This window comes from Sceloporus occidentalis, unplaced genomic scaffold (assembly GCF_023333645.1).
Source record: "Sceloporus occidentalis isolate IW3139 unplaced genomic scaffold, rSceOcc1.0.p SCAF_60, whole genome shotgun sequence".
NCBI lineage: Eukaryota > Metazoa > Chordata > Lepidosauria > Squamata > Phrynosomatidae > Sceloporus > Sceloporus occidentalis.
The window spans coordinates 4,092,210-4,112,580 of NW_028317040.1; the positions used below are offsets into that span (position 1 = coordinate 4,092,210).

Below are 20,371 nucleotides of genomic sequence, written 5' to 3' on the forward strand. Positions count from 1 at the left end.
ATAGACCAAAGAAGCATTAATAGGTTTATATCTGGATAGATTTAACAAGGGTCACGAAAACCTTGATGCCGTGATCTATTAATTGTCACTTAGACATCATAACAACATAAAACTTTTCAGGAAATCTATTCATCTAACACCTCTGATTGGCCGAATACTGTGGCTTTCCATTTAAACTGTGCTTACAGGAGGTACAAAGTTTTTGATTTGTTGGCTTTTATGACATCACTGTGTGGCACCATTTGCGATTGCAGTAACTCATGATTGTGCGTGATTTTACAAGGTGAGGTCATATCTTAGGGACTATACACCATATATAAGGGAAAAACCCCAAACTATTCCCTGGATTTATACAACTGACTGCAATTTTGCTACCTTCATTTATAGTTCATCATACTCTCTACATATACTCCTCAAACTTTACTTTATGGTTACAAGATGTTACTGTCTTTGGTAATATCTTTGTGCTATGAAATTGTTGTAAAAAAAAAATAATAAAAAATAAATAAATAAATATATATATATATATATATATATATATATATATATATATATATATATATATATATAGAGCATATAAATGAATTTCCCCAGGAGCATCATCTGACTGTTACAAAATGATTCATTAAAACAACTTATAGGAAATGTTGGCAATCCTTTTTTCTTTTTCAACTGCTTTATCGTACAAGCGGAATATTTACACCGGTTTCTTATTTGCAATGCAGTCCAGCTGTGTTTTAACAAAAAAAGCAGCCAAGAGTGGAGGCATCGCACTCTTTAGACTACCACAATGCAAGTTAAAACGTCTGTCACCTGAACAAGAAGCACTAAAGGCTGGAAAAGACAAATAAAAAGGTCCGGAGAAGTAAGATGGAAAACTATATTAAAGGTCTGCAGACAATCCATTGAAAGAAAAGGGAAAGAACATAAATGCAAGAGAAAATCTGAGATGGGTAAATAGTACTGAAGACACCGAGAGACTGGTGAATTGTAATGGGGTTGAGATGTATGTCCAATGGATGGTGGTGTGGAGACATGCCCCCAGTACACGCCCTCAACACACCCAATCATCTGTTAGCACGAGCAGTTGCCACAACCCTTCACACTATTAATGATCTCCTCCTGTAGCTTTTTCCTTTCCTCGTCTTTGGAGATTTGTTGGCTGCTCTTCTCCGCCATCTGGCTGTTACTGTTCAGGACTCGGTTACTTTGTGTGTGCCACAGTTCTGAATACAGGCTGTTAGGATTGGTCAGGAGTCCAAAATGGGATCCCCTCTCTGCCACTTTACCCTGGAACAGGTGAAAGAAAAGAATGTCAGTCATCAGAATTGTATGACTATGACTTGAGTGCTCCAGAAAGTGGCAATGATACACATTTTATTATTGCGCTACAACAGAGAAAGCATTCATTCAAGGTTATTCTAAGAGATTTGTACAACAAAAAGTTATCTAAAAAACAATGCACAGAAAAAAGTTTACTAAAAATTGGATGCCTTTTCTGTTTAATCACATAGTACCCAAGGTACTGCTTCTCCACTTGTAGAGGTCCAAACCCATATTCACAGGGACTACTGAGTAACCTATGATTTTAGTGTTAGCGTTTTATTAGGTTATTCTGAAATTACAGGGTTTCTGAGCAATCATACACAGTACTGTAGAACATTTTAATTAATGAGAAGAAAGTTCTGTTATAATTGTATTTGCCTATTTTTAGACCATATAACTTGAAGGTGTCTATTCACTAAATAGTCATTTAGTTTGGTATTCACTATAGTGACTCAAACTAATAAGGAATTGACCTCTGCAATTAATCTAAACAGCTGAGACCAGGTCAAGTTGTATTTAGAGGGCTGCAGGGTTGACCTAAACTAACCATTGCAAAGATCCAACTGCCCCCCCCCCTCCTAAATACCATCTAGAAGGGACAATGACTATTTGCAACGCTCGAGAATTGAGATGAAGAACTTTGTCTAACCAACAGATCTGTCCTTGGGTTTAATTTGAGATATTTGCAGAAAGGGAAGACTTTTTGCTAACCCTGTACAGTTAGCACATTGAAGACAAAAGTCCTTGGCTATATTGCTCACCGAGGAGCTAACTCAAAGGGACTGCACTGTCTAGAAAGTTTGGGCAACATTAGAACTTGGTAACAAAGAGGTAGTTCGCACTGGTGCGATATATAGACCCCTGAGCATGCAAAGGAGCTCAAAAATAACCATGAGGTCAATGAAAGGCAAGGTTATCATTATGGAGGACTTTGGGCTGTCCAGTCTATATCAGGAAGATTAAACAGCTGGATCAGCCAGGAGTAGAGAGATATTCTTAATTCTTTGCAGGGATTGTGTTGTAGACAATTGGTAGAAGAGCCAGCAGGGAAGGAGGCTGTGCTAGATTTAGTATTTACAAATGGAGACTTAATTACCAGTGTCACTGTTAGAGAGTATTTGTGCTCCAGTGATCATCAATCAGTGCGGTTTAATATAATAATATATAAAGACAGAGGCTGTGTTGCACCACACATAAACTAACGTTTTAGAAAAACATATTTGTTCTGGACATCTTTAGATGGAGTCCACGAAAAATTGAACTATTTAACTCTCAACGACAGATGTTGTTGCTGCAATTCCTTGATAAAGAGGCATTCAGTAAACACCAAAAAACATCCTCTATCCTAATATTTATTTATATAGCTTGAAGAAAAGAAGAGAGAGGGGATATGTAATATAAGTATTTAAATACTCAAAGGCATTTAACAAATACAAGAGGGAAGCTTAGTTGAAAATGTAATGTAAGAAGGTTCTCCGTTACAAACATGGTGGTAGATGAATGAAACAGTTTCACAGCGGAGGTGGTGGAGGCTAACACAGCGAGGGAATGCATAGGATAGACACAAAGCTATTCAGAGTATCAGGAAAAATGGGCAGGCCAAATGCTTCTTAACTGCTGTTAAACACACCCTTAAAACATATAAATTCAGATTTCAAGTGCGGCTGAAATGACCAATATGTACACGCAACGAAGCAAGAAATGGTAAGCAATCTACTCATGTAAAATTAGACAGGACTCAACAAAATTGGGAGACTTTGATGCAGTGATGGGCTAAGCAATATATGGACAGACTTCACAATATTTATGCATCAGATAGGTGCTTTTACATAGTATTTGTTGGGTGTGCACGGATTTCTTGCTTTGTTTCACAGATTTGTAGGATTTAGTTAAGGAGAAACCGTCGCCAATTGTTATTGAAATATTTAAGTTAAGGTTCTTTGTAAATTATACATGTTGCCCCAGTAGCAATTTTACTTTAATAAAAATTGGTGACAGTTTTTTGTCATCAAAGGAATGATAATGGGGAAAAGATCTTGAAAAGTGACCAGCCTGTGGTCCTTCAGGACACCAACTTTAATACATAAAATAATGGAAAACGTATGTTTTCTTTTACAAGTAATACCACCACACATCAGAACAAAGTACGGAATACACAGAATAGTGCTGTGTTCTGTTAAGATAATTAGTTGTATATGATTACAAAATCAACCAAGGGTGCAAAATCAATGGCGTACAAGTTCCTTTTGCAGGACCCGTGTTTCTTTTTATCATTAGCTGTTTTCATTCTGTTTGCGCTATCCGTCCTCCAAGGTCATACATTGTGTTTTCATTACAATTCTGCTGCTGTGGGGTAAGAGATCTTCTTCAAATTAAGTTATACAACAAAGGTCTTTGTATTCTATTCATTCCACTCAAATAGCATATTGAGGAGGACGAAAAGATCTTTAATTATGAAATATTTTATAGACACGTTGGCCAACTTTCACCAGATACCAATGCAATTTGTGGCAGTGCTGTTGTGGTTTGTAGAGAAAACCGATATAGCCATACAGGTTCAGGAGAAGATGAAGTCTTTGGTCAAAGCCAATACTTCTTTATTAGGTCAACATAGAAAAAGAAAGCGTTGTCACATAACCTGCTGACAGCATCCACACTAAATTTGGAGTGAAGCACGCGGCCAAAATAGTCTCTTAAAATATTTGTTATATTACTGAAGGCCTAAGACATTACATCTGCGTGAAGAAAGACTGGAATATTGGTCAGGCTCATCTCCGCTCCTTTTATATTGTGGTACTATTAGACTTTAGCCGCATTGCCTGTCACATTGTCTTTCTGTGGGGTGACAGGGAGTGATGTAGAACAGCAGGAATATGTATCTTAAAGATGCCTTCAGTAAGCGCTACACACCAGGAAACACATTTAATGTCCCTGAAGCTGACGGCACATTTGCATTGTCTGGGAACAAAGACAAACTTATAATATACAATGGGATAAATACAGAGGTGCCAGTTTAAATATAGGACCTATAATGCTATTTTATTAGCAGTATAAAAGCAGGCAAGGTTAGCCATGCGTGTCTGTCATGTGTATATCAGAAATAAAAGGCACGCAATCTGGATAATCATAATGTCTGCCACGAAACACTGGTGATGACTTGAGGGAAGAAAACACATACATGTCTAAAATATGTGCAATGTATACAATTATATTAAAATTGCATAACAGGTATTCAAGCCTCATATAGTTATATTCTAGAGCTGCAACTAACGATTATTTTAATAATCGATTAGTTGGCCGATAATTTTTTCGATTAATCGGATAAAAAAATTAAATTTTTTTCAATTTAAAATAATGTAATAAAAAACGTACAATTTACACTTTCATCTCTTCATCACAATGGCCTCTCTCTCTCTCTCTCTATTCACCTTCTTATTTTACTGACATAATAATAAAAGCTACAAGAACCCAAACAAAGTGTTTCTCAAACTAGGTTTTAATACAAAGTTATTAGTAAATATTAATTCATATGTTAACTATTTTTCATATTTAATAAAAACTATGAGAAAAAAGCCTTGTTTTACCAAACTGCCCCCGGTTATGTACATCTGACCCCCAGCTTGCCACTCTGCCCCCATATATGCCTTATACCTCTTATATGCCAGTGATATGCAACTGAGCCCCCTGATATACCTTTTACCCCAGATATGTTTTATGCCCCCCTGATATGCCTTATACCCCCTATATGCCCTGAAATTCATAATACCCCCCATACGCCACTATAACTCACCCATACACGACTCTGGCTCCTCCCCCTCCCATACACCAATCTGGCTCCTCCCCCTCCCATACACCACTCTGGCTCCTCCCCCTCCCATACACCACTCTGGCTCCTCCCCCTCCCATTCACCACTTTGGCTCCTCCCCCTACCATACTCCACTCTGCCTCCTCCCCCTCCCATACATCACTTTGCCTCCTCCCCCTCCCATACACCACTCTGCCTCCTCCCCCTCCCATACATCACTTTGGCTCCTCCCCTTCCCATACATCACTTTGCCTTCTCCCCCCTCCCATACTCCACTCTGCCTCCTCCCCCCTGCCATACTCCACTCTGCCTCTCTACCCGGCTCCGTTACTGACAGGAACTTTCACTGGAGCTTCATAGAAGCCTCAGCGTAAGTGAAGGTGAGTAACGGAGGCTGTCTGTGCGATGCAGAACCCTACCGGCTGACAGAGAGGATGATCCTCCTTCAGCCGGTGGGGGTCTGCACGCATCGAACAGACAGCCTCCGTTACTGCCCTTCACTTACGCTGAGGCTTCTATGAAGTCAGTAATGGAGCCGTGTAGAGAGGCAGAGTGATGTATGGGAGGGGGGAGGAGTCAGAGGGGTGTATGGGAGGGGGAGAGAGACGGAAGTGAGAGACCGGCCGACAGTGAGGGGAATCCAGGTCCCCTGCAGCGTTGCAGGGGATCTGGATTCTAGTGTTATAATCCGATCTCTGTTTGAAGTCGGATTATAATTTTTCTAATCGATAAAAATCGATTCGATTAATCGATAATGAAAATCGTTGACAACGATTTTCATTATCGATTTTATCGATTAGTTGTTTCAGCCCTATTATATTCACTCAACATTGAGCCAGCCCCCAGATACATCTATTAAAGAACGCTAGAGTCTATTCAGAATGGACTCCATTGCATTTTTTTGTGTGCATTTCATTTTTTAATAGCAATGGAAAAATTAGCCTTGTGTCTCATTGCCCTCCCGGAGTATCTGTGAGTTGAGTAGTAGCCACACTCCTATGTGAATTTCAATATAAGCTCTACTTTGAACTATGCTAATGGCGTTGGGATATACTACTGCATACGCATGTGCAGCATACTAAAGTCTCATTTCCCAAACCAAGGGGAAAAAATTAACGCATGCATCAATATTTCTAATCCACATTGTTCTTCTGCTACCATGAAGAGATTGGAGATCCTTGAATTTTCCAGCACAGATCTCTTAAGTGCTACCCAGCAGTTCTCGCACTACGTAAGAGTGCAAAGCAAGACAATGTGACAATCTGATTCCCGACCACTACACGAGGACCTCAAAAGAGGACGTCATAGAGTTTTATGCTGAAATATCTAGACACACAACAGCTAAAGACACACAAATACACCTGCATGTCACATTTAGCTACCTCGCCATGTGTGTACACTTGGGTGCCACTTAAAAATGTTTCAAAGCCTTTTTAATCAGAACAGAAGCACAATATTGCCAGTGCATCTGTGTTACGCAAAATTGGCAAAAAGAAAAAGGAAAATGGCCATTAAACAGACTGGGTGTGGGTGTAGACATCTGATCACCAATTAACTATTACTCTGCCACAGGGGAACACAAAATCCCATACAAAATGTGATGTTGTCTGCTGTTCAACCAGGTGACAACGATCCCCAGAGCCAGAGAAGGATCCTCAGCTATGGGATGACCTGGAAGCTTGTCTTCTAACAGCCTGTGAATACTACCACTTTTTAATATTTGACTTTCGGAATCAATTTCACTTAAGTTTCCTTAATTAAAGGGGCGGTTATTCTAATTAAGCTGTGACAGTAAGGTAGTGGAGAAGACATCTATCAGTTGGCAGTCCTGAGCACCCATTCAAAAGGTTCTCTGTCGTTATCAGTCTCTGCCCCTGGCACACTAGCCAGTTAGATAGTTTGCCAATACATCGCGCCTGAGGGCATATAGGAGGAAAGCTAGGGGGCGTTATTTCTATGGCATGGGGAAAAAAAAAGAAAAGACATGAAATTCATATATCATACAGAATTATGTGGGTTATTTTAACATCATATCTTACCTTATCCAACACTATTATTTCATCTGCATCAACAATGGTGGATAGTCTATGTGCAATGAATACAGATGTCCGGTGCTTCACCATATCCCGCATCGAACTCAGAATGTTCTGCGTGATAAAAGAATGAGAGGGGTGCTTCAGTATAATCCCATATTCTTCTATGAAAAATCTCATTAATACATTAATTACCGGAGGAGAGTGATATTTTAGCATCTGGATTATTTTACCAGGATCCCCTGACTACAAAAGGGTTAATCCACAGCAAACATGTGAAAAAGGGTTGCTACAGCCACATAACCAAATCCCCACACAAGCCAATGCGCTAAATAATTAAGCATGAGAACTGCTACATTACAAACAAAGGTATACAAGAAGCTCGAAAGCATCATGCCTGATGTTTAACTTGGTTTGACATCCATATCTTGGGTATCTGACAGCTTCTAACATAGATGTGTGTAATGTACTGCTTAAGAAATACTAATGCATATGCAAAGCTCTGGAAGCAAAACAAGAGCCAGAGCAATGAATAAAACCCTCCTGTCGGATAGCGCTGGATCCGAGCAGATGGTGAAGTCACCACACAAATTCATGTTTGATTTTCCATCTTCTAACATTCTGCCTGTCCTTTTGCTTAAAGGGCAGCCTTTCCATTAAATGCGTTTGAGCGAATAAAGATCTACTTTTAGGGTAACATGCGCTGTTTTTTTTTTAAGCGCTAGAAATTAGGCATTTCATTGATCGTTAATAGTTTGATGCCTCTGCAGTAACCAGATATTTTAGAAGGCTTTCATTAACTTTAGACACCAGATTCAATTACTTGAGATAGTCATTCAGCTGCTGTAATTGAATACAGTCTTCTATTCCTTGATACAGAATTTGGATATAATAATCAGTGATGCATTGTATCTACTGTAATTGAATAAGTTACCTAAAGCACAAGTATTGTTTAAATATCCAGTATCCAGCCCCATGACTAACAATGAGTGGTGAGTTTGGAATAACCCCCTTCACAATGTATTCTATTACAGCCTTTTTTTATATTATTTGACATCCCAGGGGTGTCCAGTTTGAGGCCCTCCAGCTGATGCAGAACTACATCTCCCATAATCCCCAGGCCAGCCCCTTAACTGAAAGAGCATTATAAGAGATGTAGGTTGGATACCATTGTGCTATCCCATTAACATTAAGATAATTATACCTCTGTGCGAGAAGTGTGAAAATGCATTCCTAAGAAAAAAACTGGTTTACAGGGAAAGCTTTCACTCAAGTACATTAATGTGCATTTTTCAAGATGAAAAACATGAAGCCATTTGCTTTTAGGAGAAGCTACAGCACCAGAGCTGATCCGTTTTCACACCATTGACTAGCTGCTTGGATCAAGACGGAAATCATTAGGAGTGCTTTTCTGCACATGTATACAGGGGGGTCTTTATTAGACCCATGAAACCCTAGCCAAGCCATTGCTGGAGATGACCGGACTGGAACACATCGCCTGCAAGCCAAAGAGGTCTGAAAAGGATAAAGATGGACACTACGTTTCTAATTTGGATAAATCCTTGCATTTCAGTAAGTGCATAACAAGACACGACATTCCCTGTGCTGCCACGAATGTGAACCATCCAGCCAACTTCTGTAACATGCAATATAATGCCTTGGAAAGGTGAACAAGAGAATTTGTGAAACTGAAAATAACAGATTGCAAGATTTTAAAACAGACAGCTCTCGGTTTGGCTACACAATTACCTCTTCAGTAATCGAGTCCAAGGAAGATGTGGCCTCATCATATAGAATGATCGGAGGGTTCTTTAGCATTGCTCGGGCGATAGCCACTCGTTGCTTCTCTCCACCTGAAGACACATAACTGTTACCATCATAGATTATGGAAAGGAGAGGTGGATATGTAGGGTGAACTGAGAGTTAGTGAGGGAAATAATGTGAAAGTAAGATGAGGGGTCCTAGAGGTGAGAAGAAAGGACACAGAAGGCAGTAAAGATATGAAAAAGAGCTGAATTGGGTGAAGAAGTGATGATGGAGAACGAGGGAGAGTAATGGGATGTATAGATGGGGTGTACACAGGAGAGAGCTGGGTGTGTATATGGAAGGGTGACAGCAGCCATACAGAAGGGAGGAACAGTGCAGATGCTATTGATTTGGGGCTTCGTTATAAGTAAGTGTGAAGAGATGTATGTGAGAAATAACAAAAAAGAGCATTTGCTTTAGAAAACTGCCAGCTACCGATTTCAATGGCTCATATATTAATTATGTAAACGTGCAGCACGTGCTAATGTTACTGCAGAACCCTTTATAAATGCCCAGAGCGGTTTGAAACCTGAGCAAAAATATGTGTGGATAACATAAGTAAAATCCCAAGCTCCGGATACACCCCGTCTGAAGAAAGCCCCTCAAGGAGATGGCTACGGACTAAAAAGTACAGGAAAAGCAGCCATTTTTCACACATACTTTGGTTTAAAGTCTAATATACAAACCTAGAGTGCAAATATCTCACAGGAAGATATGTAAGCCAGTACTTTGGGTCTAGTTGGGTCACATTATTGGAATTTCAAAGCACTTACTACACACCCAAACCCAATTATAATTTCCAGTGTGTACACAGCCTTGAATATACATAAGGTAAGAGGCATGTTCTAGTCGATAAATCCCAAAATCTTGTTTTGATTATAGAATAGCTGTTAACCTTGGTATTATGCTAATGTTTTAGCATATTATTCCTACTCTCAAGCATCCCTTGTCAGTGGGGCAATTTTTCTGTTACCTGACAATTTGAGTCCTCGCTCTCCAACTTGAGTATTGTAACCATTTGGCATTCGGAGGATAGCATCGTGGAGCCCAGCCAGCTTTGCAACATGGTACACTTCCTCAGGGGAAGCATTGATGTTACCATACTGCAAGTTATAGTATAGCGTGTTATGAAACAGGACGGGATCCTGCAAGGAGATACAATATTTCACATTAAGGGAAGCTAATCAACGTTTATGATCCAAACTGAACTTTAAGCAGACAAGAATGATATAGGACATCAAGTTTAGCGGAGGCCCTGCAGGTTATTAAACCTCAATGTAGGCTAAGTGCCTTATTGACAACTGATTAATTTTAGGTATGTCCATATTTGTGTATGTGTGCTTTGTTTAAGTGTGTACCTGCCTTTTTGTGTTTTACCCTGTGTCTGCTTGTCATCCCTCACCGATTGCTTCCTTTTTGTCAAAACTGAGAGAAGGTGAAACTCCCCTTTCAAAAAAACTCCATAAATATATATATATAGATAAAAATATTTACCTGAGGAACCACTCCAATAGCTTTTCGCAAACTTTCCAGGCTGACGTCTTGGATGTTCTGACCCGACACGTATATGTTTCCCTTCTGGGGCTCAAAAAACCGGAAGAGCAGTCGGACCAGGGTGCTTTTACTGGTGAACAAGGGCAAACAGAACAACTATGCATATTAAATAGCTCAAAAGTGTACACATTGGTACCGGTCACCAGATCGCTGCACTTTTAACACTAATGAATAAAGTGTGGGGGCTGGGAGTTCTGGGATATCTTACAGTGCCGACAATGCAAGGTGAAATGTCTGGCCCGTGACAAGTTAGCTCTTTTGATGTCTAGCCCGATAAAACATTGGCAAAGTTGTACAATCTGTTGTGTGTGTATATATGGCTAAATTGAACTGTGACACTTTGGCATTCTCAAAAACCAGTAATGAATCAAAATGTGCCATAGAAATGGTTGCCTGGTACTCTCCCATACTAGAAGGGGTGCAATTGCTGAAAAAGGTTTTTTTTTTAATTAATTTTCTAAGACTGCAAACAAATTGTACATTCAGTAATTATATGTTTTATATATAAAAAAAAAAGCCTATAGCAATATATCTAAAGCAGAACCTTACCCGGAACCACTGCCTCCAACAATTGCTATTTTCTTCCCAGCTGGCACCTCAAAAGAAATGCCACTGAGCACCTTTTGTCCCTCCAAGTATTCAAAGTAGACATCATCAAAGGTAATAGTTGCAGTCTGTGGCGTAATCAGCAGTGTGGGTGCCAGTTCTTTGCTCTAAGAACAGTGGAGAAAAAAAGACAGGTAGGTAGACTAGACACAATCTACGCAAACATACAGTCGTGTGAAAAAGTACACCCTCTTTAAATTCTATGGGTTTTCATATCAGGGCATAACAATCATCTGTTCCTTAGCATGTCTTAAAATTAGGTTAATACAACATCTAATGAACAACACCACATATTACACATCTCATGATTTATTCAACAAAAATAAAGCTAAAATGGAGAAGCCATGTATGGAAAAACTAAGTACATGCTTACTGCTTCCATGGGAATTAAGATGCAAAGTTGCAGACAAGTGTGTATAAGCCCATTTCTAAACAAGTTAAAGTCCATCATTCTACAGTGAGAAAGATTATTCAAAAATGGAAATCATTCTTGACAGTTGCCAATCTTCCCAGAAGGAAGGATGTCCTGGCAAATTCATCCCAAGGTCAGACTCGGCAATGCTCAGAGAAATTGGAAACAACCCAAGAGTTTCATCTCTACAGGCCTCAGGTAGCCAAGTTAAGTATGGTTTATTTGGAAGGCTTGCCAAAAGAAAGCCTCTTCTTTCTAAAAAGAACATGGCAGCACAGCTTAGTCAGTCAGAGTCCAGACCTCAACCCGATTAAAACGCTGTGGCGGGCCCTTTAAAGATCTGTGTATAAACAAATGCCCACAAATCTCAATGAACTGAAGCAACCTTGTAAAGAAGAGTGGGCCAAAATTTTTCCACAACGAGGTAAGAGACTGATAAAGTCATGCAGAAAATGATTGCTGCTAAAGGTGGTTCTACAAGCTATTGAACCATAAAGTGTGCTTTTTTTTCAAACATGGCTTCTCCATTTTGGCTTTATTTTTGTTGAATAAATCATGACACTGTAATACGTCATGTGTTGTATTTACCTAATTTTGGACCTGCTAAAGAACAGATTGTTATTATTTCCTGATATTTAAAACCAAAGAAATAAAAAAGGATCTACTTTCTTTTCCACACAACTATGTTTTCCACGTAATAGAGGGCAAATTATAAAAAATATCACTCACTTTAATTCTTGTGTCAACACTCAGAAGTGTGAAGAGGGTGTTCATGTCAATGAGAGCTTGTCTAGTCTCTCTGTAAACTGTCCCCAGGAAGTTCAGAGGCAACGAGAGTTGGAACAGTAGCCCATTAACCATGACCAGGTCTCCAACAGTGAGGTTACCTAGATGTAGAGAAACAAGAGACATAGAAAGACCAGGACAATAAAATTTTCCCTAGGTCCCCCTTGTATTACACTTTCTGGTGCTATGTGTTCATTAAGCTACTATGTTTGTAATGACTGCAAAGAGTGGTTGCTTTTCTGACAATAACCATCAAAAATATTCACAACGTACACTATATGGATAAAAGTATTGGGACAGCTGACCATTACGCCAACAGGGACTTTTATGACATCACATTCTAAATGCATTAATATGTAGTTGCCCCAACCCCACCACTAGTTAGGTCCAGAAATGTTTGGGTATGGCACCCCTTCTAGTATGACACAAGTTTTGTAATTTCAGCTGCCTACCAAAATACATTCAAGTTCAATAATGAATATGTGCTTAAAGTACAGTCTCTTAGCTTTAATTTGAGGGTATTCACATCCAAATTGAAGGAAGGGTTTGGGAATTCCAGAATTCTTTAATACGTAGCCCCTATTTTTAAGGGAAAGTAATTAGACAATTGACTCAAAAGCTGTTTTGTGGACGGATGTGGGCTATTCCTTTTGTTATTTCTTCATTAATTAAGCAGGTAAAAGGTCTGGAGTTGATTTAAGCTGTGGTATTCGCATTTGGAAAGGGTTGCTGTGAACCCACAACATGCGGTCAGAGGAGCAAAGTGAAAACGGGCCACACTTAGGCTGCAAAAAAAGAAAAAAAATCAACTGAGAGGAACCTTGAGAGTTACTAAATAAACAGTTTGGTACATTCTGTGAAAAAAAGAAAACACTGGTGAGCTCTGCAACAAAAAAACGCCTGGACGTCCGTGGAAGACGACAGTGCTGGATGATCGTATGATCCTTTCCATGGTAAAGAAAAACACATTCATAACATCCAGCCAAGTGAAGAACACTCTCCAGGAGGAAGGCATACAATTATTCAATTCTATCATAAAGAGAAGACTTCATGAAAGAAATTACAGAGGGTTCACCACAAGGTGCAAACTATTCATAAGCCTCAAGAATGAAAAGGGCACATTAGAAAAAGCCTACCCAGTTCTGAAACAGCATTCTGTGCACAGATGAAACTAAGATCAACCTGTACCAGAATAATGGGAAGAAAAATGTATGGAGAGAGCTTGGAACGGCTCATGATCTGAAGCATTTCATATCATCTGTAAAACACGGTGGAGGCAGTGTGATGGCAAGGGCATGCATGCCTTCCAATGGCACAGGGTCAATCTCTAAACGATTGAACATCCATCTCACTTGCCGAAAACAAAACTTAAGGCAAAAAGACCCACAAACAACTGAAGACACATGCAGTAAAGGCCTGGCAAAGCTTCACAAAAGAGGAAACGCCATTATCCCTCCTCCACCAAACTTTACAGTTGGCAGTCAACGATCTCCTGGCATCGCCAAACCCAGACTCGCCCATCAGACTGTCAGAGAAGTGTGATTCATCACTCCACAGAACACATTTCTACTGCTCCACAATCCAGTGGTGGCATGCTTTATACCACTTAATCGGCATTGTATGTGGTGATGGGAGGCTTGCATGCAGCTGCTCAGTCATGGAAATCCATTACATGAAACTCCAGCCACACAGTTTTTGTGCTGATATTAATGCAAGTGGAAGTTTGGAATTCTTCCGCTATGAAAACAGCAGAGCGTTATTGACTTCAGCACTTGGTAACCGTGTTTTGTGGCTTTACGCGGTCTTCCTGCTTTCTCTAAACGCTTCCATCCTCCAATAATACCAGTTGACCATAGAATATCTAGCAGGTAGGAAAGTCAATGAACTAACTTATTCCAAAGGTGGCATAAAATCACAGTACCATTTGTGCATTCACTAAGCTCTTCAAAACGAATCAGAAATGTTTGTAAATACAGACTGCATGAATAGGTGAGTGATTTTATACACCTGTGGCAATGGGTCTCATTGAAACACCTGAATTTAATAATTAAGGAATGTCCCAATACTTTTATCCATATAGTGTATATAGAAAATGTACCTGGTCATGATCTCATGGCAGTGTGACTCTTACACAGTTCATTGTTGCGTCTATTGGCAAGCTGCCTCTAAAAAGAAGTAGCATTAAGGGCATATGCATAGCAGTAGTAATATGAGCCAGTGTCACCCAACATACTGATCTATTGCTTGCTCATTGATAATATCCATCTGTAATGACTGGGGGGGGGGAAGAGAGTTTGAGGATCATATACAAACATCTCTTACCTGCTATAATCCCTTTGCTGGCAAGAACCATGATACCTGTGAGACCAACACTGAATATTACACTTTGTCCAAAGTTCAGAAAAGCCAACGTTGAGGTAGTCTTTAGTGAAGCATTTTCGTAAACCTTCAGAAACCCATCATACTTTTCAGCTTCATACTTTTCGTTATTGAAATACTGTAAGGTGAGAAAGCAGGTAAGGATATGTTCAGGAAAGATTTCCACAGACTACAATTTGCCTTGACCCTTTGGACACCTGGTTGCAGTATTCAATACCACAAACTTAATCTAACACAGAAAAATGAATAGGGACTGAATTATTAATATCCTAATTAAATGTGATACATAACTGTTGGTGTTTCTGCTTTTGTTAGTAAAATGTCAAACATTGACAACATTTATCTGGGATCTAGCACACAGTAAGCAACTTAATCTGTAGAGTTGTTAGTAGCGAGAACTTCTATTAAAGGGTTTACAGCATGCTTATAAAGCCCAAAAGTGTAAAAATCAATGTTGGCATGTAATATGTCAGAACAGTGGAGTCAGCTGGTTGTTCTTATTCTGAACTCCGTGATCTTAGCTAGAGGAATTGTGATTGTACATCTTCCATGTCTGCCTGTTTGACGTTCGAACTGCTTTAACAAAAGAAAGCTGCTGAAGATAGTTTTTGCAGGGATGCTTATTCTTATGTGCGAAAATTGGCACATTTTTGGGTTGCTGTGACTGCCTTTGTATCCGGTCTACTGGAGGAACTTATTAATTTGGATCTTGCCGAGGAGTGAATGATCCAGTATGCCTGAAAATATCTTATCAGTTGATTCCTCTAATACATCAAAAAGCAATAATATTAAACACAGAATGAAAGCGAGTTATACTTGTTTACTTAAATATGGGTTAGAAATTCCACCATTGTATTGTATCCAGAGATAAGCATTCAGCATTCAGTGACTTTTACAAAGCCACTCGCTTGAGAAACGTGTCGCTGTGGTAAGGAGAGCGTCTATATTGAATTATGCTTGTGGACTGACTGCGCTGGTGGCGATTGTATGAAAGAATGCTGTTCCTCTTTGGTGCAATTTATACGTTTCGCATGGTGAAAACTCTTATACTAAGCTGCAAGGGCAGCCGGCTTGACAGACAGAAGTAGTCACCAATTACTACTTCTCGCACCTTCACCGTTTCCAACGAAAACATAAAAGTGCAGAAACTTTCCGAACGTCCCTCATATATATATAGATATACATACACACACGCTGCTGCTGTTTTCTATGTAAGAGATTTTATACTTTTTATGAAATAATAAATATGTTTTACTGATACTCTCTCCTCGGTCGGTTTTGTGTAGCAGCACTCCTGGAGTATACAGCACGGATCGACAAATTACCCGATCCAGGTTGTTGAGCCTTGCCCTACACTAACATACATTTACAAACTCTAGCATCATACAGTGACAAAAACACACTTATTTTATCTTATGCTCACAAACACTAACAATAAACACTAATACACACACTAACACTATATGCTGACATACACACACTACTCCCCCTCTCAGCTGCTATGCTGTTGCCTATTCACCATTGCCAATCTGGCACACTATGATTTCCCGCGGGTGCGCAGTAAGGCGAATTACTTGATTCATGATTGCAGTCTTGCAAAAAGGTTTGTTGAGCTCTGGTAAAGGAGTTACCCTTTTGGGTCTCCCATATGCTGGATATACTGAGCAGTATCTATTCATAAGAATGTGCGGAACTATACATATCTATTTGTACTGGTATTGGTTCAACACAGTGTACACTATTATTGTTTATTTTTGATTTACATGTTATCACGATTGGGTACATCACAAGAAGATTCATGTTTATTTTTTGAGGTAATTATTGTGTATAGGTGTGGGTCAGCGCACCATTTCACTGTTTTTGTGTGTTGGTATTGGTTCTAGTTGTGGGACACTACGAAGCAGATTTGGAACTGCTTTCCATACACTCGAGGTGCACTCAATTTTTACTTTTATAAAACTTTCTAAATACGACATAAAAACACATGACAAAAGAGCAGTGCAGCGTGACAATGCGGCAGTTGACTTTTTCGACACAGAATTGCACGACTTACATATTTTGCTTTATCCAGTTGAATCAAATAAAGTTTTGGAGAGATTATTTTTAAGATGCACTTGACACTTTTGTGCTGGGTACTAAACAGTACTATAGCCTGAAGAACGAGGGGCAAAAGTACTAAGCAGCTATTGGAGCCTGCTACCCAACTACAGCGGAGATGAAACTTATGTGAAAAACAATTTGCTTGCATCCTATCCTCACATACAATGTGCTGTTATAGGCAAACATGGTCCAAGTGCAGTAACCACAAAGAATGGAAACTTTTTTACTTTTGGAAACTGGCAATTCATGGCACACAGTAACACATACGGGAATCTTATGTACGGCAACACCTTACCTTAACAGTTTCATAATTTAGCAAGGAGTCTATTGCAGCATTTCCAGCGTCATTATCAGCTTTATTCATTTCTATCCTGAACTTTGTCCTAACAAACAAATAAAATGTGATTATAGGCCATGTACATCAATTACTGTGCCTAATTATACAAGAAGACAAAAGATAATACATAAATCATATTCAAGGTCACTTTGCATCTATCTTTTTTTCTTTCTAGGTCCAATAAACGTTTACAGATGAAAGATTCCATATGTTCCAAACATCCATAGAGACAACAAATTACATTAAAGTGTCTTAAGGGTGATATGGTTACACATGTTGTAAAATTGGAGTCTATCAGAAATGAAAACACTCGCTAAACGGCTTCCCTACAATTTTACTGGGTCTTTTTACCTCCACTGAGTGATTCCAACAGTGAACGCAGTGTATGCTCCTAGTGTCCCCAAAGTGACAAGTGCAAACTGGCCACCAAATCTGTAGTACTACGGGGGAGGAAAGAAAAAGAAAAATAATGCATGGGGGTAATGGAAACGCCAAACATGGAACATGCAAAAAGGTTAATAAAGCAAATGAGAATCGATAGCATGTCATTCCTCAAGTTCACCTAGTGGAGTTTTTCAGATGTGAAGCTGCAGCTTTGTCTCATTTTATTAAACTTTTAACAATGCATATGAAAGTACTTACAAAGTCAGACCTTGTGACACCGGAGCGTCCCTTTAATACAATGGACTTATCAGGACCAGATTTGCCATATATGAATCCATCTTTCCACCATAGCCCAATAATATACATATATATATATTGTTTCAACTTTGCACGGGAAGCCAAAAAATATGTGCCTAGGAATGTATGGAATATGAAATCGGGACCTGGTGGACTTTTTTATTCACTTCTGATTAATGCGACGTTTGGCTTTATAAGTCAGGCAGACTTTAGTGTTGTTTCTTAATTTAGCTGGCAATGTGAATAATGTTATAGACCTGCTCCTATTTCTAAAACATTTCATAAAACATAATAATGGTTTTAAAGGCCTGAGTAGCTACTTCTCTAGGCCGTTCCAGACTTGCATGGTACTCCGCAGCAGACTCTTCCCGACAGGCAGCCGCTGATTACAGCTTGAATAGCTCCGAATGACAAGTGTTGTTATTACTTGGAATAAACATAACAATGTAAACGAAGTATGCTAGTCTGTCTTGTGACCGTTTCACAATGCCCCAGCTTTTAGTCCTCTGCTGAAGATAATGCCAGAAACATATCCTATTAAAGCTTTGGTTAAAAAATATTGTAACTATTTAATAAATAACATTGTTGTTTTTTTTGGTCCAATTTTGGTGCATTACTTACTTTTAATAAAAGTGTGGTTAACACCCAAATTGGACAGAAAAATTCACAATATTAATATATACAGTGGGGCAAAAAAGTATTAAGTCAGCCACCAATTGTGCAAGTTCTCCCACTTAAAAAGATGAGAGAGGCCTGTAATTTTCACCATAGGTACACTTCAACTATGAGAGACAAAATGAGGGAAAGAATACAGGAAATCACATTGTAGGATTTCTAATGAATTCATTGGTGAATTCCTCGGTAAAATAAGTAAGTATTTGGTCACCTACAAACAAGCAAGATATCTGGCTCTCACAGACCTGTAACATCTTCTTTAAGAGTCTCCTCTGTCCTCCACTCGTTACCTGTATTAATGGCACCTGTTTGAACTTGTTATCAGCATAAAAGACACCTGTCCACAACCTCAAACAGTCACACTCCAAACCCCACTATGGCCAAGACTAAAGAGCTGTCGAAGGACACCAGAAACAAAATTGTAGACCTGCACCAGCTGGGAAGACTGAATCTGCAATAGGCAAGCAGCTTGGTGTGAAGAAATCAACTGTGGGAGCAATTATTCGAAAATGGAAGACATACAGGACCACTGATAATCTCCCTCGATCTGGGGCTCCACGCAAGATCTCACCCCGTGGTGTCAAAATGATCACAAGAACGGTGAGCAAAAATCCCAGAACCACACGGGGGGACCTAGTGAATGACCTGCAGAGAGCTGGGACCAAAGTAAGAAAGGCTACCATCAGTAACACGCTACACCGCCAGGGACTTAAATCATGCAGTGCCAGATGTGACCCTCTGCTTAAGCCAGTACATGTCCGGGCCCATCTGAAGTTTGCTAGAGAGCATTTGGATGATCCGGAAGAGGATTGGGCGAATGTCATATGGTCAGATGAAACCAAGGTAGAACTTTTTGGTAGAAACTCAACTCGTCGTGTTTGGAGTTGCATCCAAACAACACCCATACCTACGGTGAAGCATGGGGGTGGAAACATCATGCTTTGGGACTGTTTTTCTGCAAAGGGACCAGGACAACTGATCCGTGTAAAGGAAAGAATGAATGGGGCTATGTATCGTGAGATTTTGAGTGAAAACCTCCTTCCATCAGCAAGGGCATTGAAGATGAAACGTGGCTGGGTCTTTCAGCATGACAAAGATCCCAAACAAACCCCCGGGCAACGAAGGAGTGGCTTGGTAAGAAGCATTTCAGGGTCCTGGAGTGGCCTAGCCAGTCTCCAGATCTCAACCCCATAGAAAACCTTTGGAGGGAGTTGAAAGTCCGTGTTGCCCAGCAACAGCCCCAAAACATCACTGCTGTAGAGGAGGTCTGCATGGAGGAATGGTCCAAAATACCAGCAACAGTGTGTGAAAACCTTGTGAAGACTTACAGAAAACATTTGACCTCTGTCATTGCCAACAAAGGGTATATAACAAAGTATTGATATGAACTTTTGTTATTGACCACCATAATTTGCAAATAAATTCTTTAAAAATCAGACAATGTGATTTATGGACTTTGTTGTCTCATTCTGTCTCTCATAGTTGAAGTGTACCTATGGTGAAAATTACAGGCCTCTCTCATCTTTGCAAGTGGGAGAACTTGCACAATTTGTGGCTGACTAAATACTTTTTTGCCCCACTGTATGATTAACACACACACATATATATATATATATATATATATATATATATATATATATATATATATATATATATATATATATATATATATATATATATTAGGGCTGCAACGAACGATTATTTCCATAATCGATTAGTTGGCCAATTATTTTTTAGATTAATCGAAAAAAAAAAAAAAATGTAAATTTTTCATTTATTTAAAATAATTTAACAAACAGGATGTTAAAAACTAACAGCAGCATAAAAAAAAACCTGAAAAATGCATTTCTTGTCTTTATTTCCCAACCCC

At 39.3% G+C, this 20,371-nt stretch overlaps 1 protein-coding gene across 1 annotated transcript in view; it reads right to left on the minus strand.

The window, feature by feature from the left end:
- Positions 1-1,074: 1,074 nt before the first annotated feature.
- The window catches only part of LOC149287501 (iron-sulfur clusters transporter ABCB7, mitochondrial-like), a 48,597-nt gene continuing 29,300 nt past the window's right edge, over positions 1,075-20,371 (minus strand). Inside the window, exons 7-16 of the mRNA XM_089492837.1 lie at positions 17,497-17,585; positions 17,104-17,191; positions 14,652-14,826; positions 12,273-12,430; positions 11,075-11,238; positions 10,466-10,595; positions 9,945-10,116; positions 8,915-9,018; positions 7,172-7,279; positions 1,075-1,290 (exon numbers count right to left, since the gene is read on the minus strand). Coding sequence (XP_089348963.1) covers positions 1,075-1,290; positions 7,172-7,279; positions 8,915-9,018; positions 9,945-10,116; positions 10,466-10,595; positions 11,075-11,238; positions 12,273-12,430; positions 14,652-14,826; positions 17,104-17,191; positions 17,497-17,585 — 1,404 coding nt within the window. The remainder of the gene's footprint in view (positions 1,291-7,171; positions 7,280-8,914; positions 9,019-9,944; positions 10,117-10,465; positions 10,596-11,074; positions 11,239-12,272; positions 12,431-14,651; positions 14,827-17,103; positions 17,192-17,496; positions 17,586-20,371) is intronic.